The sequence below is a fragment of the Urocitellus parryii genome, chromosome 11, assembly GCF_045843805.1.
Source record: "Urocitellus parryii isolate mUroPar1 chromosome 11, mUroPar1.hap1, whole genome shotgun sequence".
In the NCBI taxonomy this organism is placed as follows: domain Eukaryota; kingdom Metazoa; phylum Chordata; class Mammalia; order Rodentia; family Sciuridae; genus Urocitellus; species Urocitellus parryii.
Window position 1 is genome coordinate 122,335,012 of NC_135541.1, and position 23,537 is coordinate 122,358,548.

The following is a 23,537-nucleotide window of genomic DNA, read 5'->3' on the forward strand; positions in this document are numbered from 1 at the left end:
CCGAACTCGGGCTCCGTGCGTCCGACCCGCCCCCTGCGCGGCGGCCCCGCCTCTACCACGTGACGCACGGATGGCCTCCGCTTCCTCTGACTGGCGTAGTTCCGCGTCTCCGCACTCGCAGCTCCCAGGTGCCACTGCCTGCCTGAGTCACGTGTCGGGGGGGAAGCGGGAAGGCGTCGTCCTCCTTTCCTAGCCCCCCCATCCGCCATGTTTTCAGGCCGGGTCTGGCTCGGTCTTCCCCCGTAAGGAAATGGCCGGGGAGCTCCAGGGAACCCAGGCGCCGTTGCTTCGGCGGAGCCTGGGCTAACGAGGCAGGGCAACGGGAAAACCCGAGCACTTCTGCGCGGGGAGGGAGGCCATGGCGTCCAGCAGTAACTGGCTGTCCGGGGTGAATGTCGTGCTGGTGATGGCCTACGGGAGCCTGGTGAGGATCTTCCCCCACCCCATTCCTGCTGTAGCGTCTCACCCAGTGGAGACCCTCCTCTTGAGCCGATCCCTGTCTTCATTCTCCACCCACTCACCTGCGCCTTTTCTGGGCTTTTGACTTCGATCCCAGGAGTACCTGGGAGCTTAAGTCACAGACCCAGACCGACCCGCCCCTGGCTGAGAACCCTCCCCCTAAGCTCTAGGGCACAGACCCCAAGCCTCCCCACTATTGGCTTCCCTAGATCCACCTCCGTCGTCGACGTCCTCGCTTTCCCCCAAGTTTTATCTTGAAGCCTCCATTTCTGAGAGCCGCAATTGGAGACTTTGAATGAAGGCATGCCTTTTGTTGTTGTTGTCTTTATTAAAGATTCTTATCCTATCTTTTTGGACAGGTATTTGTACTACTGTTTATTTTTGTGAAGAGGCAAATCATGCGCTTTGCAATGAAATCTAGAAGGGGACCCCATGTCCCTGTGGGACACAATGCCCCCAAGGTAGGTCCTTAGGGCACAATACCAGCATTCTTCAGTTGCGTTATAAGAACAGGAACGAGATTTTCTGTGCCTTTTAGAGATTACTTAAATTCACGTTTCTTTCTCTATTTACCTTTATAGTTAACCTTAGTGAATTGAGCAGTAACAGTCTTGGAATTTGGCTTACCTGCCCACTGCTGTGGTACAGTATGTAACTTTACCAAGAACTTAAGTTTTTGCTGACTGCTGTAAAATGTTTCCCCATTCATCTTAATCATATGTTTTTTGTTTGCTTTGTTTTAGGATGGATTTGAGAATGGTTACAATTAGCAGTAGAACAATGAAAGGTTGTCTTTGCAGAACTTCAGGCTTATTCAAGAGCCCCATTAAGTATCTTGTTCCACCATTTGTGTTACAGATAAGCCTAAGGAAAAGAAACAACTTAGGGGATAACATACAGAAAGTGAATAACCTAGTGATTTATTACCTTTGTTTATGCTTTCTTCTTGGGTAATGCCTTCCTTTCCATGGCTTTAAGTATCCACAGATACAATTTTGCCTCTTTCCAGCATCCCATACTATGTATCTCAACTGCCTACTTCACATTTCAACATTATTTGTTTTGGGGTACCAGGGATTGAACCCAGGGGCACTTACCACTGAGCCACACTCCCACCTCTTTTTATTTTTTGTTTTGAAACAGTATCTCACTGAATTGCTTAGGGTCTTACTAAATTTCTGAAGCTGGCTTTGAACTTGCCATCCTGCCTCAGCCTCCCCAGCCACTGGGATTACAGGCATGCACCACACACCCAGCATCCACTTTGATTTCTAATAGATATCTCAAACCCAGCATATCTAAATCATAACTCTTGATACCCCACTGCCAACCCTATCTGCTTCTTTAATCTTTCACTTAAATGTACCTGCTGCCCTTCCCAACTTCCTTTTGTTTGGCGCCTCTCCCAGTCTCTGAAATCTAGTTCTACTAGTTGATCGCACACCTTTGCACATACTGTTACTGTGACCTGGAATGGTCTTCACTTGACTAGATCATTCATTCTTTAGATCTTAGCTTAAATGTTACTTCCATGAAAGAAGAATGCTTACTGTGGATTTTAAAATAGGTCTCTTTGAGCTGGGCTATAGCTCAGTGGCAGAGCGCTTGCCTAGCACGCTTGAAGCAACTAGATTCGATCCTCAGCACCACATAAAAATAAACAAATAAAATAGATGCATTCTTTCCATCTAAAACTACAAAAAATATTTTAAAACCGAAATAAAATAGGTCTCAATTTTCCATTATTACCCTGATCCTTTCTTCATAGCATCGGCCACAATTTTTCTTTTATGTTAGTCTCTTTGTCCAAAACATTCCTCTCAGCTGGCCCATGGTGCCACACCCATGTAATTCCAGTAATTTGAGAGGCTGAGACGAGAGGATTCTGAGTTCAAAACCAGCCTTACCAATTTATCGAGGCCCTAAGCGACTTAGTAAGACCCTGTCTCAAAATAAAAAGGTCTGGAGATGTGGCTCATTTGTTCAGTCCCTGGATTCAATCCCTGATACCAAATAAGAATTTTTTTTCTTTTTCTTCTGAGATCTTAAGCTTCAAGAGGGCAAGCACTTGGGTTTGGAGTGTAGTTCAGTGGTTCTAGTATATGCAAGCCCCTGCCTTCAGTTTGAGGCCCTGCAAAAAAAAAAAAAAAAGTGCAGGCACCAGGCCTTTTTTTTTTCACCAACATTAAACCAAGGCCAACACATGGTAAGTACTCAGTAATTCATTATTGAGTGAACAATAAGTCAATGGGAGAGCCAAAGCTAGTACACAATTCTCTCAACTCCTAGAGCAGTTCTTTGATTAACCAGTATTATTAATCCTCTTGTACTTGTTCCTCTCTTTTTGTTACTAGATATTGAACCAAGGGACACTTGACCACTGAGCCATATTCTCATCATCCCCCTCCCCCTTTTTTTTTTTTTTTTTAATTTTGAGACAGAGTCTCTAAGTTACTTAGGGCCGCACTAAGTTGCTGAGGCTGGCTTTGAACTTGCTATCCTCCTACCTCAGCCTCCCAAGCCACTGGAATTATAGGTGTGCACCACAGCACCAAGCCTTGTTTCTTTCTGACATATTACCTGGAAAGACTCAAGAAAGCTGTCCTTGCCCGAAACTTTGAACAGTGTAATTTCCACTTGTCTTTTTTTTTTTTTTTTTTTTTAAGAGAGAGTGAGAGGGGGCTGGGGATGTGGCTCAAGCGGTAGCGCGCTCGCCTAGCGTGTGTGCGGCCTGGGTTCGATCCTCAGCACCACATACAAAGATGTTGTGTCCGCCGAGGACTAAGAAAAAATAAATAAATGTTAAAATTCTCTCTCTCTCTCTCTCTCTCTCTCTCTCTCTTTTTAAAAAAAAAAAAACAGAGAGAGTGAGAGAGGAGAATTTTTTAATATTTATTTTTTAGTTCTCGGCGGACACAACATCTTTGTTGGTATGTGGTGCTGAGGATCGAACCCGGGCCGCACGCATGCCAGACGTTCGAGCTACCGCTTGAGCCACATCCCCAGCCCTCCACTTGTCTTTCATGGGTTGGTATCTAACATATCATTAGCCAATCAAAACTTTGGCTGTTTAGGAGCCCTGAGACTATATGAAATCAAGATTGCTTATTTGGCCACAGTGGCACATTCCTGTAATTCCAGCAACTATGGAGGCTGCAGTAGGAGGATTGCAAGTTTGAGGCCAACTTGGGCAGTTTTGCAAGATCCTGTCTCCAAAAAAGGTGGGGCTGGGCACAGTGGCACACACCTATAATCCCAGCAGCTCTGGAGGCTGAGACAGGAGGATTTCGAGTTTGAAGCTAGCCTCAGCAACTTAGCAAGGTCCTAAGCAACTTAGTGAGACCTTGTCTTTTTTTTTTTTTTTTTTTTTTTAAGAGAGTGTGAGAGAGAGAATTTTTTTTAATATTTATTTTATGGTTTTTGGCAGACACAACATCTTTATTTGTATGTGGTGCTGAGGATCGAACCCGGGGCGCGCACACACACACCAGGCGAGCGCGCTACCACTTGAGCCACATCCCCAGCCCAAGACCTTGTCTCTAAATAAAAAACAGAATAGGGGCTGGGTTTGTGGCTCAGTGCTCACCTAGCATGCATGAGGCACTGGGTTTGATCCTCAACACCACATAAAAATAAAGATATTGTGTTCACCTAAAAATAAAAATTTTTTTAAAAATACAAAATAGGGCTGGGGGTGTGGCTTAGTGGTCAAGTTCCTCTAAGTTCAATCCCTGGTATCCACTCCCCACCAAAAAAAGAAAAAAGTGGGGAGGAATTGGGGAGTTATAGCTCTGTGGTAAAGCACCTCTGGGTTCTACCCCCAGTATTGCTTTACAAAATTTATCTAAATTCTCATCCATTGCTGGTAGAAGTATAAATTATTAAAACCACTTTAGAAAATAATTGGGCATTATCAACTAAGATTGAACATGTACCTAGCTAATCTATGGCCCAGCAGTTCCGTATCATAAGGAAATTAATTTTTTTTTTTAGAGAGAGTTTTTTTAATATTTATTTTTTAGTTTTTGGCAGACACAACATCTTTGTTTGTATGTGGTGCTGAGGATCGAACCCGGGCCGCACACATGCCAGGCGAGCGTGCTACCACTTGAGCCACATCCCCAGCCCAGGAAATTAATTTTTGCTCATAGTACTAGAAGTCATGTATGAAAATGTTCATGGTAGCAGAAGTCCAGGTTAAAGTTAGTGATACCAGTTCATATTCTAGAATGATTTAAAAATTAAAAATAAACTAAAATATTTGGACACAAAGAATCTTCAAAATATTCTTAATGAAAAAAAAGTTGAAATAATAAAGTCTCCTTTAAAGAAAAAAAAAAGTTGCAAACATAGTGAATCTAAAAACCATGCCAAGAGCCTGGCACAGTGATGTATACCTATAATCCCAGGTACTTCAGAGGCTGAGGTAGGAAGATCACAAGTTTACGGTCAGCCTAGGCAACTTGGCACAAGACTGTCTCAAAAAAGGACTGGGGGTGTCATTCAGTGGTAGAGCACCCTTGGGTTCAATTCCCAGTACTATGCACACAAAAAAATCTGCGAAGTCAAAAACATACATGGGCTGGGGCTCAGTGGTAGAGTGCTTGCCTAGAATGCTGAGGCACTGGGTTTGATCCTCAGCACCACATTAAAAAAAATAAAGGCATTCTGTCCATCTACAACTACAAGATTTAAAAAAAAAAAATAGCCATTCACAAGAGAATATGTATCATATGATTCCATTTATATGAAATTCTAGAATGAACATAAAGAACACATCATGTTGCCTGCAGCCGACTAAGGAAGAGAGGGTGACTTTAGAGAACATTTTGGGATAAGGAAATGTTGATTGAGATGCCAGTAAATGGGTATATTGTTAAAAATTCATCCGTCCAAGCCAGGCTCGTGGGGCATGCCTATAATCCCAGTGACTCAGTAGGAGATAAGAGCATCACCAGCCAACATGGGCAATTTAGCAAGACCCTGTCTCAAAATACTTAAAAATGGAGCTCAGTGGTAAACCACCTCTGGGTTCAATTCCCCATATCACCACCAATAAGTTATCCAAATTCATTTGTCTATACACTTAAGTGAATTTTCTTTATTTTTTATACAAATTCAACCTCAGTAAATTCATTTTAAACTTGTAGGGTTAGAGATATAGCTCAGTGTTAAAGCACTTACCTCACCTTTGCAAGGCCCTGGGTTCAATCCCTGGCACTGCAAAAGAAAACAGTTTGCTGAGGAATTCAAGAAGTATTTTTCCATTTGTATAAAGCTCAAAACTAGACAAAGTTAAGCATCTTGTTTAGGATAACACATGATAAAACAATGAAGAGTGAGAGGATTACTGGTAAGTGAAGGTTTGTGGTGGTGGCAATTAGGAATGAGTATATAGGACTTCAGAGTCATTGATTTCCATTTCAAAAAGTGAATATTGGAGGGGCTGGGGATGTGGCTCAAGCGGTAGCGCGCTCGCCTGGCATGCGTGCGGCCCGGGTTCGATCCTCAGCACCACGTACAAACAAAGATGTTGTGTCTGCCAAGAACTAAAAAATAAATATTAAAATTCTCTCTCTCTCTCTCTCTCTCTCTCTCCCACTCTCTCACTCTTTCTTTTAAAAAAAAAAAGTGAATATTGGATATAGGTGTTCATCTTGGTCTTTATAATTAATTAAAATGTGCATATGTTATCTGTGGTCTGTGATAATAGTTCACAATGGAAGTTTCTGGTAGAGTTAAACAACAAAGGGCTAGGGAAGTAGCTTGTGGTAGAGCACTTCCTAGCATATGAATGAGTTTCTGGGTTCAATCCCAGCCAGTATGTAGGGTTGGGGGTGGGGTTACAATAGAAATTATACCATGGCATATACCTGTAATCCCAGTGATTTGGGAGGGTGAGGCAGAGGGATGGATTCCAAGTTTGGGGCTAGCCTCAGCAATTTAGCAAAGCACTGTCTCAAAAAAAAAAGAGTTGGGAATGTGGCTTAATGATAATGCACCTGAGTCCAGTTCCCAGTACAAAAGGAAAACAAGGGGGCTGCAGATATATTTCATTCAGTAGAGTGCTTGCCTCAAATGCACAAGGCCCTGGGTTCAATCCCCCAGCACCACAAAAAAAAAAAAAAATTATTTCCTTGGGGGTTTGGCAACCCTCTTAAGTGAGATGGATGTGGAACTGATGATAGTGCTTGCTTGTATCTTGAAAGGGCAGCACAATAATAGTACCTTTTAAATTTTTGTAGCATGGATGTTAATTATCAATTTTTTTCCTCCAGTACTGGGAATCAAACCCAGAGCCTCCCACATACTAGAATAGTGTTCTACCACTAAGCTACACTCCCGGCCCTTTTCATTTTGTTTTTGAGGCAGTGTCTCACTAAATTGCTCAGGCTTGATCTTGAAATCCTCCTGCCTGAGCCTCCCAAATAACAGGGGTTACAGGTGTATGCCACTATGCCTGGCATGAATTACCAATTTTAGCAATTAAACTGGGTATAGTGGCACACACCTGTAACGCCAGCTATTCGGGAAGCTGAGAGAGGATTAGTAGTTCAAAGCCAGCCTGAGCAATAGGGTCTATCTCAAAAATAAAAAGGACTGGGAGCGTAGCCTTGTGGTAGAGCCAGGTTCAATCCCCGTGTGACAAAAATGAACATTTTTTTTTAAATGTTTTTGTTTTAACATGGATTTCTAGAAGTCCTGTGGTCCACCAGGTTGGACAGTCCCTAGATGTTTATAGATTATATGCAGGTCTTCTCCTTGAATTTCTAGAATAGATTATGACTTCCAGTTGTCCACTTTGTCCCAATTTAGGAAGGTCTTTATAATACCTACCAAGATTCTTAGACCCCAGTGTAAAATCTGGAATAATGCTGTAAAGCATGAAGAAATTCTGGCAAATTAAAATATCTAGCTTAGGGCTGGGGATGTGGCTCAAGCGGTAGTGCACTCACCTGGCATGTGTGCGGCCCGGGTTCGATCCTCAGCACCACATACCAACAAAGATGTTGTGTCCAACGAGAACTAAAAAATAAATATTAAAAATTCTCTCTCTCTCTCTCTCTCTCTCTCTCTCTCTCTCTCTCTAAAAAAATAAAATATCTAGCTTAGATATGTACAGTTTGGAGAGGTTATTAGAGAACCCCATTCTTTCCCAAAATCTTACATCTTATCTGGCAATTTCAGTAACTACCTGAGCGCTTCCACTACTTCATCTTAGTTGTTCACAGGCTCTGACCCTTTTCCAGATTAGTGGGAATCAGAGTACAAGGTAAGTGATTCTGAATTCTCTTCTCTACACATTCAGGACTTGAAAGAGGAGATTGATATTCGACTATCCAGGGTTCAGGATATCAAGTATGAACCTCAGCTCCTTGCAGATGATGATGCAAGACTGCTACAACTGGAAACTCAGGGAAGTCAAAGTATGTTGCAAGCTCTTGGAGAGCACTTCAGTGAGGAGTCCCACAAGTTCAGAATTCCTTTACACTTGTTGTAAATAGCTGCTAACAAAACCTCAGTTATTCCAGTTCTTGGCTATGTGTCAGATGCAGAAAGACAGTTTAATTAGTTTACTGGAGTTTGAGGATTATGTCTGAGACTACTCTTTGTTTTAACAGGTTGCTACAACTATCTGTATAGGATGAAAGCTCTGGATGCTATCCGTGCTTCTGGTAAGGACACTAGCTATCAGACTCCATTCTAGAGCCTAAAAAGCCATCTGGGGAACAGAGTAATGAACCCATTTTATATGTTAGGATTTGTCCTTTTTTGTATATCTCAACTAGTGGGAATTTCCTGGAGTTTGGAAAGTACCACTTAATCTTTTACATAAGGAAATTATGTAGGCAGGTTAGTTCTTCTCCAAAAAGGCTAGGGTTTTTTGTTTGTCTTTTAAGATTCTTGAGACCTTTAGTTTCCTGAACTGGAAGATGATAATTTGTTTTTCCACAAAGGACTAGTGACATCTGTTTTTTCAGTAAACCCAAGGAGAATGATTCTTGAAAATTTTTTCCCATTCTATGACCACTTGTCATATATGTAAATTTTTTAAGGATTGAATCCAGAGGTGCTTTACCACTGAGCTATATCCCCAGCCCTTTGTATTTTTTATTTTGAGACAGATTTGTCTATTTTTTTTAAATATTCTTTTTTTTTTTAAAGATGGGATTTACATCCAGCTCATATCACTTATTTCATTAGACCTATTTCTAACTTGGAAAAATAACTAGATATTGTTCCTTTATCTCCTCAGAGATCCCATTTCATGCTGAAGGCAGACACCCCTGTTCCTTAATGGGCAAGAATTTCCGCTCCTACTTGCTAGATCTTCGAAACACTAGTACTCCTTTCAAGGGTGTGCGGAAGGCCCTTATCGATACCCTGCTGGATGGCTACGAGACAGCCCGCTATGGGACAGGGGTGAGCTGAATGGCCAGTTTTTCCTTCAAGTATCTAAAGGAATATGCCAGACTAAGAGATCCTCATCTTTTCTCTTTCCTAAGGTGTTTGGCCAGAGTGAGTACCTGCGCTATCAAGAGGCCCTGAGTGAGCTGGCCACTATGTGAGTTTGGAGGGGAACATGTCAAAGGGAGCGGTTAGAGAATATCAGAAGTATTAGAAGTGCTGGACTGTTCCTAATATTTATGCAGTAGCTTTCATAAAGCAGTATGAATGAATATCCTTGATACCATAAGACTATTAGAATTGCCTCTTGCCATATTAGAAAGAAGATGCTACCACATAAGTAATAAGAGAATTTTTTTACTTTATGTGCATCTTTTTCTTTTTTTTCCAGCCCAATTAAATGTCAAAATTGGCAGAACCTAATAAAGCATTAAATGCCACCCATTTTTATTACTACTTAAAGCATTATAACCTTATGTGAAACAAAGGTCACCACTAAAGAGTCAGTTCTGGGTTGTTTGTTTACTTATTTGTTTTGTTGTTGTTGTTTTGGTACCAGGGATTGAACTTCGGGGGTGATTAACCACTGAATCACATCCCCAGCCCTTTTTTGTTTTATTTTGAGACAGGGTCTCACTTAGGGCCTAGCTAAGTGGCAAAGACTGACTTTGAACTTGGAATCCTGCCTGTACCTCTGAAGCCACTGGGATTACAGGCATGCACCACTGCCCCTGGCGAGGGTCATGACTTCTGTTTGGGAATCATGACTTTCATTAACGTGTTAGGATGTTAACAGGATATTACACTTGGTAGTAATATCCTAAAATACGAAGATATTACCTAAGAGAAGGAAGAGGAGTCATGACTTCTGTTTGAGAATGTTTTAAATATGTACTCAATATAGTTTCATTATGTTGTTTATGCATATCTTAAAGTGTTTGGTGAAAAAAAAAGAAGGCCAATTTAGAATTAAAAACTAGTTACCATCCATGAAAAGAATACATCTGTTTTCTGTTGTGTTTGGCATGACTTTCTCAAGACATAAGGAGTATGTCTATTCTGCCTTCTCTCCGTTCTAAAAATGAGCTATGCTGGGATTTTTTGTTTGTTTTTATTTTCTTTTTGGTACTAGGAGTTGAACCCAGGGGTGCTCTACCACTGAGCTATACCCCTGTTTTTATTTTGGGAAAGGTTTTCACCAAGTTGCCCAGCGGTCCTCAAACTTGGGATCCTTCTGCCTCAGCCTTCTGAGTAGCCGGGGTTAGAAGCGTGTGCTACCACACCCAGCCTGAACTACCTTGTTCTCAAAGACAGAAGGTGCCAGTGAAAACTTTTGATTAGAGCAGTAATGAAAATGATCAAAAAAGCTGGAAAAAGAACCAGGTGTGGTGGTGCACGCCTGTAATCCCAGCAGCTGGAGGCTGAGGCAGGAAGATTGCAAGTTCAAAGCCAGCCTCAGCAACGTAGTGATGCCCTAAGCAACTTAGTGAGACCCTGTCTCTAAATAAAATATAAAAAGGGCTGGGGATGTAGCTCAGTGGTTAAGCACCCCTGGGTTCAATCTCTGGTACCAAAAAAAAAAGGTAGCAACAAGCTGGAAAAAAATGTTTGGAGTTAGGCAGGAAATCTATTTTAAAAAGTTCTGAAAGATAAATACAAATTCCACTTGTATAGGATTCCTAGGAAGTCAAATTCAGAGTCAGAAAGTAGAATGGTGGTTGCCAGGCATTGGGGAAAGGGGAAATGAAAACTAGTTTAATGAGCATAGACTTGCAAGATGAAAAGTGTTAATTGGAGGTTAGTCGTGCAATATTGTGAATGTACTTGAAGCTACTGAAGTATGTTTTAAAATGGTTAAATGAAAAGTTTTATACGTATATTATTACAGTTTTTTAAAAATTTTTTCTTTTGGCTTCTAGAAAGCTTCAGTGGGTATAGTAAAAAGAATATAGGCTTTGCAGTCCAACAACCTTAGGTTCAAATACCCAGTCTGTCACTTAATAGCTTTGTGACCTCATACAGGTTAATTATTGGACCCTCCATTTCTTAACCTGCACAACTAGGCAATACAAAAAATAGAGGGTGATGTTAGTAAATTAGATATAAACCACCAAGTGTAATATGCTAACATGTCAAGTACCCAATAGCTGTTTCCTGTTCTTATTTTTTTATATTTAGCTTTCAGGGGACTTTCTTCAGATTAGGAATATGTTCACTACATATATACATTAGGTGAAATAAGTAAAATTAAAAGTTTAATAGGGCTGGGGCCCAGAGGCAGAGAGCTTGCCCAGCATGTGTGAGGCACTGGGTTTGATCCTCGGCACCATATAAAAAAAAACCTTTTTTTTTAATGACACTGAAGATCAAACTCATGGGTACTCTACTGCTATGCTACATCCCCAGCCCTTTTTGAAATTTTTTTATTTTGAGACAGAGTCTTGCTAAGTTGTCAAGGTGGGTCCCACTTGTGATCATCCTGCGTTAGCCTCCTGAATGTAACTACAGGTGTGAACTACCACATCTTACTGGTTTATTTATTTCTAAGCTCTCAGATAGGCTTTTAGTAACTATAAGATAGGTCAGAGACCATTTGTGGCTACATTTATGGGAAAGGAAAGGACCTGAATTGTATTCTTCTGCTAATCCTCATTCTGTCCATAACCTCCCCTCTTTGTATTCTTTAGTGTCAAAGCACGAGTTGGGAGCTCTCAGCGACAGCACCAGTCAGCAGCCAAAGACCTAACTCAGTCCCCTGAAGTCTCCCCAACTACTATCCAGGTGACATACCTTCCCTCCAGTCAGAAGAGTAAACGTGCCAAGCATTTCCTGGAATTGAAGAGCTTTAAGGATAACTATAACACATTGGAGAGCACTCTGTGATGGAGCTGAAGGACTCTCACTGCAGACTGAGCCAGACATCTGTGGTGTCTACTGGGCAGCCCTCAGGAAATCTGGCTCAGCAGGCCCAGGCTGTTTTAGCCAAAGCTCCTGCTGTGTCCAGGTTTCTTAGAGCTTATGTCTGAAAGGTCATTCCCCAACTTTTTCCTTACAGGCATTTTCAGAATATCAGCTAAGATTTTATTTTCCCCTCAGTAGAATTTTTTTTTCTTCTGTGTTTGAATTCAGATGTCATTCTTATTTCTGTCACAAGTTTTCTTAAAAATCTTCACTTGTTTTTGGCCATAGTCCACCTATTTAATCCCAAAGGTGAAAAGTAAGGTATCTTCCATGTCTGTCCCATTGTTCTCAATTGAGTGGGAACTGCTTGGTTTTAGAGTGTCTTGGAGTTGTTTGGTGGAAGAGGTGGGCAGGATCAGGGGTGGGGTGAGGAAGTGGATGGTATGTGTAACAACTTACCCTGGCACTCCATTTAAACCAGGATGTGTTGAAACATTTACACAACTTTCCTCGTGTGCACTGATCTGCCTTTCCACCTTCATTCAACCCTCTTTATAAATAAATGAACAAAAGGGAATGTTCTGACACCTGGAATAATCTATGCCGAGATACAAGATGATATGGAGGAATGGTTTCCCCTAATAAGGCAGTGTACTGGTATGGTTTTATGGATTAGTTATTTAATAAAATGAACCATTAAAAAACAGAACATATGACTCATTTCTTTATTGTTGTCTTTTGGTAAAATGGGCATACAGTATGTTTTCTGTACTTTGCTAACAGGCTATGGGGCATGAGGTTTTGCCTCCAGAGAATTGGTCGGATACTCTTTGGGACATCAACAGAGAAATCCTGAAATAGGGATGGTGGCTCTTGCTCACAGATTTGTCTGTGTCACTAATAGAAGGCTGGAGAACCAGGAGTCCCTTCAGGTCTCCAGGGCAACAGGCCAGGTGACCAATCAACTCCTAGGCCCAGGGTCATTGTTGGAGGCCTAAATGTTGCTATGACTACTGCAGCCTTGGTGACTGAACTAAACAGAAAGGAGAGCCTGCTCAGTCTCCTCAGACTTAAGCAAGCAAGTCTGTAGACATGTCTGCGGAAAAGATAACAAAAGTAGAAGAGGTATGCAGAATTGGAAGGAGGGACTGGGTTGAAGGAGTTTCCCTTGAGGAGGTTTGCAGATCAGTTTTCTTAGAAGTAGGCTATTTATTGGGGAAAGCGCTTGATTTAAGACTAGGGTATAGTTAGTAACAGGAGTGGGAGACTATGTCTAGCATCCAATAGATATTCAATGTGCCAGGTGCAGTAGTACACACCTGTAACTCAGGAGGCAAGGCAGAGAACCACAAGTTCAAGGCCAGTCTCAGTAACTTAACAAAAAATAAAAAAGCCCAGGGATGTAACTCAGTGCTTCTGGGTTCAAACCCCAATACTGAGGAGATAGGGGGCCAAATATCAACTCTTGCATTTTTTTTATTCTGAAAAGTGTAGAGCTTTCTTCCCACCTCCCCTAGGAAATTGACTACTACCTATCTCAAAAAATCTATGAATCTTGTACAAGAAAAGGATACTTGCCGTTAGTGAGGTTCTGGAGATTAAAGGCAGATCAACAGAATTTCCCTTTTCTTGCAGAACTTTCAAAGGGCCCTAGAATTTAAGAAGATGGTCAACAGGTAATCTCTGCTTCTCTTACCCTTACCCTTCAGCTTGACCTTTCTACACTCCTGTCGCTAAGCCATACCGCCAACTCTGTCTCATTGAGGGCTCATTAAAAGAAAACAGCTCAGGAGCTGAAGCAGGAAGATCACAAGTTCAAAGCCAGCCTCAGCAAAAGCAAGGCGCTAAGCAACTCAATGAAATCACGTCTGTAAATAAAATACAAAATAGGGCTGGGGATGTGGCTCAGTGGTCAAGTGCCCCTGAGTTCAATCCCTAGAACTACCCCTAAAGAAGAAAAGCCTAGGCCTGTTGGCACCTGCCTGTAATCTCAGCTACCAGGAGTCTGAGGCAGGAGTATCAAGTTCTAGGCCAGCCTCAGCAATTTACCAAAACCCTATCTCAAAAAATAAAAAGGGCTGGTGATGTAACTCAGTGTGAGGCCTTTGGGTTGATCCTTAATACCGCAAAGAAGGGGAAAAGGAGGAAAAAGAACTCTGATGCCAGGTCTTCCTCCCAGGAGATTTTGATCGAAATGTCTGGGATAAGATAGAAGAAGCCTATTTTTAAGAATATTGGCCAGGTGCAGTGGCACACACCTATAATCTCAGTGTCTCAGGAGGTTGAAGCAGGAGGATCGTGAGTTCAAAAGACAGCCTCAGCAACTTAGGCCCTAAAAACTCAGAAAGACCCTATCTCTAAAATAAAATACAAAAAAAGAGCTGGGGATGTGGCTCAGTGGTTAAGTGCCACTGGGTTCAATCCCCAGTACCAAAAAAAAAAAAAACTTTTTCAGGTGGTGCACACCTGTAATCCCAGTAGCTGGGGAGGCTAAGGCAGGAAAAATCAAAGTTTGAGGCCAGCCTCAGCAATTTAGCAGCTTAGACCCCGTTTAAAAATAAAAAGTAAAGCCAGGCACAGTGGCACAGGCCTGTAATTCTAGCAGCTCAGGAAGCTGAAACAGGAGGATCATGAGTCAAAGCCAGCTTCTGCAATGACAGGTGCTAAGCAAATCAGTGAGACCCTGTCTCTAAATAAAAATACAAAAATGGGCTGGGGATGTGGCTCAGTGGTTGAGTGCCCCTGAGTTCAATCTCTGGTACCAAAAAAAAAAAAAAAAAAAAAAAAAGAGAAGATACATACACAAGAATGTTCATGACAGAGTTGTTTATAAAAAATAAAGCTGGAATCTTGGTTAAATTATACAAAAAAAAAAAAAACACAGCCTTTAAACTGAATGAAGCAAATCTCTGTGTTCATATGAGAAGTCCAAATTGTTAAGCAGCTCTGTGTATGTAAATGTATAATGTCTAGCTGAGTGCTAGAGTGCTTGCCTTGAATGCCTGAGGTCCTAGTTTAGCTCCCCAGCAATGTAAGTAAGGAGGAAGAGGAGCAATGTAAGTAAGGAGGAAGAGGGGCTGGGGCTGGGGCGCTCGCCTAGCATGCACGAGACTCTGGGTTCAATCCTCAGCACCACATAAAAATAAAAGATATCGTGTCCACCTAAAACTAAAAGCTAAATTTTTTTTTTAAAAAAAAGGAGGAGGAGAAGAAAGAAAAAAAAAAGAAAGAAAGATATACCTGTTGGTATCTGATAGAAAAATTTCCTGGAAGGATGCATAAGAAACTTCTAAGTTTGTTGAGCAGTACTGGGTCAGGGCTAAGCTTTTTTTAATTGTTAAAGAAAAATTTTATTCAAAGAAAAACTAGGAGCTGTGCTTGCCTGTAATCCCAGCTGATAAGGAGGCTGAGGCAGAAGGATCAAAGGTTTGAGGCCAATCTGGGCGACTTAGTGTCTTGAAATGAAATGAAAAAGAGGTGGGAATGTGGCTCAATGTTACAGTGCTTGCCTGGTATTCAAGAGGTCTGTGTTCAATCCCATGTACCATGGAAAGAAAAAAGAAAAAGTAGAGTTAGGGACAATGAGCTGAGATCCAGGTCTGCCACTAAGTGACCTTGGGCAACTCACAACTTTCAGTTTCTTTGCCTATATCATGTAAAAATTAATACCTGTGCCTCAAAGTTATTGTAATGATTAAATAACATAATTACTTAATACGGACCAGGTTCTAAATCAATTGTAGTTATCATTTTAAGGATTTTTGCAATCTTTTTAGGGGAGGGGTGGTGGTACCAGGGTTTAAAACCAGGGCACAGGACCACGGAGCCACATCCCAGCCCTATTTTTATATTTATTTTTTTACAGACAGGATCTCACTGAGTTGCTTAGTGCCTCACTTTTGCTGAGGCTGGCTTTGAACTTGCAGTCCTCTTCCCTCAGCCTCCCAAGCCACTGGGATTACAAGTGTGCGCCACTGTGCCCAGATGCAGTCTTTTGACAATGGAACAAGGGTTCTAAGTGATGAAGCAGCCTCACTGATTGGATTTTTAATCTCCACTCCTTTTTTTTTTTTTTTTTTGGTGGTGGTGGTCCTGGGTATTGAACCCAGGGCCTTGTGCATACTAAGCAAGCACTCTACCAGCTGAGCTACATCCCCAACCCTTCCCTTCCTAATTTTAACCCATTCAACCACCACCTCTGTACCTTGGGCAGGTGGCAAACTTCACATATTCACTGTGCATGGCAGATGACATTGAGCCAGAGGAGAAACCCATACACCATCCTAAGGATGCAGGATGACATGGTAAAGGAATTGGCACTGGCCAACAAACAACTACTGAAGGTGAGTTCTAGGAGAATTGTGCCTTTTCCAGCTGGGATTTCAAAATATTAGTCTCTGTCATTACTCACCCAGCTCATTACACCAGAACATCAACTGTTTAACTCCAAGTGCCAAAGTTCTTTTTCAATAAGTGATTCTTTGCATCCAGCTTGCAGGTAACACATTTCAAAGTCCCAGAGTGACCTGGGTGGTGTTGCATACCTGTAATCAGAACAATTCTTGAGAGTGAGATAGGAGGATTGCAAGTTCAAGTCAGCCTGGGCAACTTAGTGAGACCCTGTCTCAAAATAGAAATACAAAAAGGGCTGAGGATCGGGCTGGGGATGTGGCTCAAGCAGTAGCGCGCTCGCCTGGCATGTGTGCGGCCCGGGTTCAATCCTCAGCACCACATACAAAGATGTAGTGTCCACCGAGAACTAAGAAAAAATCAATAAATGTTAAAATTCTCTCTCTCTCTCTCTCTGTCCCCCTCTCTCTCTCACTCTCTCTTAAAAAAAAAAAAAAAAGGGCTGAGGATGTGACTCAGTGGTAGAGCACTTGCCTAGCACATATGAGGTCCAGGTTTCAACCCTCTGTACTGGAAAAAAAAATGTTTTTCCAAAGTGCATTATAGCCTTTGTTTGTCTCATCTTACTGAGACACTAAACTGCCTCCATTAATGCCCGGCACCTACTCTTGTTACGTCTTTCTCTCCCTCTTGTCCCAATAGCTGTCATGTCACCATCTTTGTATCCTGGGAGCCTAGCAGAATTCCTGATTTGTGGTATGTTCTCAGCAAATATTTGCTGGACATAGGGCTTCACCCATGAAGAAAAAATTGGTTCAGCCTCTCTAGCACTGTCTAGCTTTGAGTTATAGCTAAGTCCAGGTCCAAAAGAAAAGGAGTTATGGGAAAACAACCAGGAAGAGAGAATGAGGAAGGTTGGTAAACAGAGAGCCAACACCACACTCTTCTGCCCTCCCTGCCAGGTCCGTCAAGCTGCCCTGCACCAGCTGTTTGAAAAGGAGCATCAGCAGTACCAGCAAGAACTAAATCAGATGGGCAAAGCTTTTTATGTGGAGAGACTCTGACAGCCTCCGAAACACTGCTCTTCCCTTCTTGCCATACCTGCTAAAGTAGCCTTCTTGAGCCTCTACTACCTTGAACTTCCTTCCCCAAACAGACTGAGCCTGGGACAATTTCCCCATCTTCATCACCTTCCCTGTCAATCCCCTGCTTCCAACTGGGAAACAATCTATTTTTTAAAAAAATGATGAAGGGGGCTGGGGTTGTGGCTCAGCAGCAGAGTGCTCGCCTGGCGCATGCAAAGCCCTGGGTTCCATCCTCAGTACCACATAACAATAAATAAATAAAGATGTTGTGTCCATCTACAACTAAAAAAAATTCTTAAAAATGGTGAAAACGAGTGACGCCTTGTGGTCGGAGTGGGATCTGCAGCGTTGATGTTAAGGTGGTGGGGGGTATATAATGGGAGTTGAAATTCTGATTTAACAAATAAAGCTACCTCTTAAAGGTCCACACTTTTTTGAACAGGGCTCATTCTCTCAGCCTCAAATCATTTTTTTTTTCTATTTCTGTGGTACTGGAAATTGAACCCAGGGGCACTTTACTACTGAGCTACATCCCCAGCCCTCTTTTATTTGAGACCCTGTCTTATTTTAGTTTATTTGAGACCCTGTCTCAAAGGGCCCCACTAAGTTGCTGAGGGTGGCTTTGAATTTGTGATTCTCTTGACTGAGCCTCCAGAGCCACTGGGATTACAGGTGTGTGCCACTGCACCCAGCTTTTTTTTTTTTTTTTTTTTTTTTTTTTTTTTACTTTTGAGGCAGGTTCTCACTAAGTTGCTGAGGGTCTTGCTAAATTGCTGAGGCTAGCCTCGAATTTGCAGTTATCCTGCTTCAACCTCCCAAATCGCTGGGATTATCGCTGGGGTATATGCCGCTCTGCCCAGCTTTGATTTGTTCTTAACTACCGTAATTTTGATTTCCTGGACTTTGCACACCTCCTCTCAGATCTTTTCTGTATACTGGGACAAATAACTTTGAATGTGGCTATTAATCTACAGGCACTATGGTGCTTGAGTGTTAGGATACAGTATTTGAGGTTTTATGTCATTTAATTATTATGAAACCTTTTTTTTTTCTTTGAGGTTGAACCAGGGCCCTTAACCACCAAGCCACATCCCAAGCCCTTTTATATATTTTATTAGACACAAGGTCTTGTTGCGTTGCTTAGGGTCTCAATGAGTTGCTGAGGCTGGCTTTGAACTCACAGTCCTCCTGCCTTAGCCTCCCAAACTTCTGGGATTACAGGCATGCGCCCCTGCGCCTGGCTTTATTGTGAAATCTTAGAAGCCTCTTTCCTCTGAGCCTGAATACCCACCTCTGCAAGAATGAGAGGATTCCAGACTCAAATGCCCCCAGGTAAAAGGCAGATAATGTAGAAGGTGTGAGAAAATAAAGGATAAGGAGATTTGTGAGAGATCAGGAAGAGTATGTCCATCCTAAAGGCATTTTAAATACTGAAAAGTACTGAATATACCCACAGGACACAGAGAACATTATTAAGGCTCTACTTTCTATTCAAATGACTTCCAAAGCCAAAGAGACACACACTATTGTTCCCTGATGTAACTGTCACTCAAATTACTTTTCCCAAGTCTCTTGCCTTGCCAGTGGCAACTCTCTGGTCACTCATCTTGGCCACGTGATCTTTTCCTCCCCTCAACTCCATGTGGCTGTCTCCACTACAAAACCCACGACCTTCATTTCTTCTCTCAAGTCTGACTCTATCCTTCAACCTCCTACTGAATCCCCAATTTTTCATCTTCCAGATGTTAGATCTTCTTCCTTCTGACCCTTCACATTCCTGATAAGTGCTGAGAGGTAACAGGGATAAGGAGGAAAGCACAAGACAGGCACAGTGGCACACACCTGGAATCCCAGTGCCTTGGGAGGCTGAGGTAGGAGAAACCCGAATTTGGGCAACATAAGGAGAACCTGTCTCAAAATGAAAAAAAGGTCTGGGATGTGGTACAGTGCCCTGGGTGCAATCCCGCTGCCCTAAAAAAGAAAGAAAAAGAGAAAGAACACAGGTTTTGGAGGCAGGTGTGGTTTCCACATTCTGGCTTTGCTTCTTTAATTTGTGAATCATCATGTGTAAGTTACTTATCTGAGTCTCCTTTCCTCTTCTGAAAATGAGGATAGGACAGGCTGGGGTTGTAGCTTAGTGTAGAACACTTGCTTAGCATGTGTGAGGCCCTGAGCAACACACACACACACACACACACACACACACACATACACACACACACACACACACACACACACACACATGAAAATTAGGACAAAAATACTCATCACAATTTCTTTTCTTGGCGAAAGGGGTACCGGGGATTGAACTCAGGGGCACTCCACCACTGAGCCACATCCTCAGCCCTATTTTGTATTTTACTTAGAGTCAGGGTCTCACTGAGTTGCTTAGGGCCTCCTGTCTCAGCCTCCCTACCTGCTTACAGGCAGGTAGGATTACAGGCATGTGCCACCGCACCCAGCTTCTCAGCACACATTGAGGATCAATCAAATAGTGAGAGCAAGCCCACTAGTGCTTGGCACACAGTAGGTACCCTCATGTTTTCCCTCAGATCTCTCCATTACCTAGGTCCCTGTCTGTGGGCCTCTGGCCAGCCCCCTGTTCACTTCACAGGTCGTTTTTCATCCCATGCTCATCCCTCTCTCTCTGCCCTCCTCATATCTCCAGCCCCATCACCTCTGCTTCCTAAACCTCCATTTTAGTCGGTAGCCACTCATGCATGCGTCCTTCTGCCAAACAAAATGTGGAGCTCATGGGCTGTGCCGAGGGGTGAGGGTCATGAACAGTAATGACAGATACAAGGTGTATTTAATAGGAGTCAAAACCATGCACATGGGACCCGCAGTTGACCACAAACCTGAAGCTGTCTCCTGTTTCCTGCCCTCGATTTCCCAAAGGTCTGCTGTCTTGCCTTTATTACTTCGCTCATCTTCCCTCTTCCCTCTTATCTGTCTCCCAGTTCATTTGTGTTGTTGTTGTTTTTGTTGTTTGTTTGTTTGTTCAGGGGATTGAACCAGGCACTTAAGCACTGAGCCACATCTCCATCCCTTTTTATGTGTGTTCTTATTTTAAGACAGGCTCTTGCTAAGTTGCCTGATGCCTTGTTAAGTTTCTGAGGCTGGCCTCCATCCTCCTGCCTCAGCCTCTCGAGTTGCTGGGATTATAGGCGTGTGCCACCATGCCCAGTTCCCAGGACACCTTTAGCTTCTTATTCACCAAGTTATGCGGCTTGTAATGAAGAGAACAGGCTGTAATATACTGAAAGGGTCTGGGTTCCAACCCTTGTTCTGTCACCAGCTGTGGGACCTCATGCAAGTCACTTTGATTTTCTGGGTTACAGTTCCTTATGTGTAAGATGGAGATAATGTCTACTTCATTGGGTTGCTGTGGGGATGAAATGAAGCACTTGGCAGAGATTCACACACAATGTCCCACAAATGGTAACCCACCCTGAGGTTTTCCGCCTCTAATGAGACTTTCCCCCTTCTTGCTTCTGCTCTATGACCTAGATTTCCCTATTTCAACGCAACTTCCTCACCACCTCTTCTATTTTTCTGTGCTTCTTTTTCTGTTCGTTTGGACCCACAGAATGTCCCATCCCCTCTGACATGATCCCTGACCTTGGCCTCTTACCGCAGGGCTTGTCAGTGCCAGGCTGGCTCCAGTATTGGCAGATTGGCCCCCCACAGAGCCCGTCTTCCCCGATCCTCTCAGCCTATCCTGTCGGCTCTCATCACATCACGCGAGGTACCCATCCAGCCTCTCTTTCCGCTATAGTTGATGCCTTGGCCAGATCCTGCGGCCCAGAAGGGCTCAGTCCTGTTTGAAGAAACCACATAGGAAGCACTTCCAGGAGAGCCAGAGGAATTTTATCAGAGGCCATGTGACGACGTTTTTGCCTAGTTATGATATCCAAAGTCTCCTTCCAAGAGAGCCAATATTCCCAGTCTGCTTCTGTCCCCCCAGTTCCCCAAACACCAAAGTCCTTCCAAGTCTTGCTAGTTTCTTTTCCAGCCTCCCTCCCTCCAGCCTTTGGTTTCCCAGTGAGAACAAGTTCCTCAGAGAAGGGGCTGGAACTTAGGGGGTTAAGGGTAAGGAGGAAGGGCAAGACAAATGAAAATCACACTTACACTTTGGGAGTCACAAATGAACAAAGATGTAAGATCACCCACCAGGGCCTCCACCGGGGCCTGTGTGCTCATGGTTAGTCTCTCCCTGGAAGGCTAGAGCTGCACAACAGGAATTGACTGGGGCTGGGGACAAGCTATCGATCAAGATCAAGGTCATTGTGGAATTGGTGTGTGGCCAGGGGAGTGTAGGGAGTAATGGCAATGGGAACAAGGACACATGGAACAGGCCTGGGGGCTAAAGCGGAGAGCCTTTCTCCCACCCGCCCCACTTCCACCCAACCTCCCCACCCCGCAGTGTAGCTATAACTCAGGCTCCTTTCGGCCGCAGTGGAGAAAGCGCCTGCCTACCACCTGACATACAACAGATCTGACTCTTCAAAAGAGAAAGAAGGGAAGAAGCCGGGACCCTGGAGGGAAGACCCCTGGAGAAGCCCGCTCAGGAGTTCTGTGGTAAAAAGCCCCAGCAGAGAAGGCCACTGGGCTCCCTGTCTCAATCCTGAGTTAAAGCTTTCCTTTCAGTTCTGCCCGGCAGGCAGCAGAGATCTGGGCCTTCCCTCCTGGATCCCCACTGGAGCTCGCTGGTGAGACAGCTCACTCTTCTGTTCTGGTCCTCCAAGGGTGACTTTAAGGAGTATGCCTGGAGGTCATGGGGGGAAAGGTGAGAAAGGGACAAGATGGAGGAAAGAAGAAGCCCAGCACTTTGGAGTTTTCTGACTATAATATTTTCTCATCTGTAGCAGGAGGTACCAAGATGGTGCCTACTGAGAGGACCTCGGCAACTTCCTTCGTGGGTGAGATCTGGAAAGGTTAGGAGTTCTGTTGAAAAAGGTGAAGCAGGACATACACGCCCTCCCACCCCACCCCCAGAAAGCCTCCAGCCAGCTGGAATGGCAACCAAGACAGCAGGTGGCAAAGCTGCTGACATTGCTGATCCTCTAGGCTGGGGCCGTGACACAGAGGGGAGACTAGCTTCGTGTGGGAGCTTGGGGGAATGAGATAGGTGCCCGGATGTGGAGTCCTGCCCGGTATTCTTCCTGCTTTAGGCCAGCGTGATCCAGAAAAGGCCAGGCACTGGTGGGAGCGGGCTGTGGCCGGGAGGGCACGAAGGGCAGATGAGCAAGGGCTGGCTGTTCTGGGAGGTGCAAAGCAGGGGTCAGTGCCCTTCCAGAAGATGGCTCGCCATCTAGATGTGATTGGATCCAGTTGTCTCTGCCCTGACCTTTCTTTGAAGTGAGGAGAAAGGCTGGTGATCACCAAAGCTCTCTCCTGCTTGTTTTTGGGTTTTGTTTTTGTTTGTTTGTTTGTTTAGGGGTTTTCTTGTTTTGTTTTTTGGTACTAAGGATTGAAATCAGGGGCACTTTAATACTGAGCTACATCCCGAGCCCTTTATATTTATTTATCATTTTTGTTTGTTTGTTTGTGGTGCTGGGGATTGAACCTGGGGCCTTGTGCACACTGAGTTACATCCCCAGCCATCTTTTTATTTTTATTTTGAGACAGAGTCTCACCAAGTTGCTAAGGTTGGCCTTGAACTTGTGATCCTCCTACTTCAGCCCTCCAAGTAGATGGGATTTAAGGCATGCACCACCATGCCTTCCTACCTGCTTCTGTGTGATATGTTTGATATTGGGTTGTTTAATTAGAAACCAACTAAATGTCAAACATATTCTTATAGCAGCAGGCAGTTCAGCATCACTCACACTTCTATCTCGACCTCTAGGGCTCTGGGACTCCTCTTTTTTACTGAACCTCTTCTCTTCAGGACTACCCGCCTCCCCAAAGAGCAGTAGATGCAACCCAGGTGGATTTCAATCTTAACCTGAAGGACTGGTGTGGGAGAGGAAGAGAGCTGGAATTGGGAATCAAATCTCTCTATATCTTGCCCCCTTTCACTAGAAGGGATCATCTTTCTTCTTGTCCTTGTGTTTTTCTTCTTTTGCCCCCTCCCCGCCATCCTCTGCTTCCTCTCCCTGGGACTCTGGTTCCCTAATTCTTTTCCCTGGCTCCTCTCCACAGTAGGGGTCTTTGATTTCTCTGCTTTCCTTCAGGTCAGCTGCTGGTCTAGCTGCTGGTCTACCAGTAGTAGTCTACTAGACTATTCTGTGCCTGGAAGCTTTCATGAGTGAACTCCAGCTCCGCTCTGCCCGCTGTCCAGATTGGTGTTTCAGTTCCCACATGGCTGAGGCTTAGCCTTAATACTAA

General features: G+C 43.6%; 2 protein-coding genes across 4 annotated transcripts; both read left to right on the top strand.

Moving 5' to 3' along the window:
* The first annotated feature begins 106 nt into the window (after positions 1 to 106).
* Ltap1 (lipid transport auxiliary protein 1) lies at positions 107 to 12,033 on the top strand. 3 transcript variants are annotated; one of them, XM_026412989.2, is made up of 7 exons: positions 110 to 424; positions 819 to 920; positions 7,769 to 7,886; positions 8,082 to 8,135; positions 8,717 to 8,883; positions 8,967 to 9,025; positions 11,556 to 12,033. In XM_026412989.2, exons 1-7 carry the CDS (start codon positions 359 to 361, stop codon positions 11,749 to 11,751), a joined length of 762 nt encoding a protein of 253 aa, XP_026268774.1. In that variant the 5' UTR covers positions 110 to 358; the 3' UTR covers positions 11,752 to 12,033. The 3 variants fall into 3 exon arrangements, with proteins under 3 accessions (XP_026268775.1, XP_026268774.1, XP_077647169.1); XM_026412990.2 differs by lacking the exon at positions 819 to 920 and having other exon boundaries at positions 107 to 424; XM_077791043.1 differs by lacking the exons at positions 110 to 424; positions 819 to 920 and adding an exon at positions 1,028 to 1,106.
* Positions 12,034 to 12,861: 828 nt separating this feature from the next.
* Positions 12,862 to 17,183, top strand: Cfap141 (cilia and flagella associated protein 141). The gene is made up of 4 exons (XM_026413002.2): positions 12,862 to 12,894; positions 13,405 to 13,445; positions 15,983 to 16,112; positions 17,082 to 17,183. The coding sequence occupies exons 1-4, from the start codon at positions 12,862 to 12,864 to the stop codon at positions 17,181 to 17,183; spliced, it is 306 nt and encodes a 101-aa protein (XP_026268787.1).
* Positions 17,184 to 23,537: the final 6,354 nt, after the last annotated feature.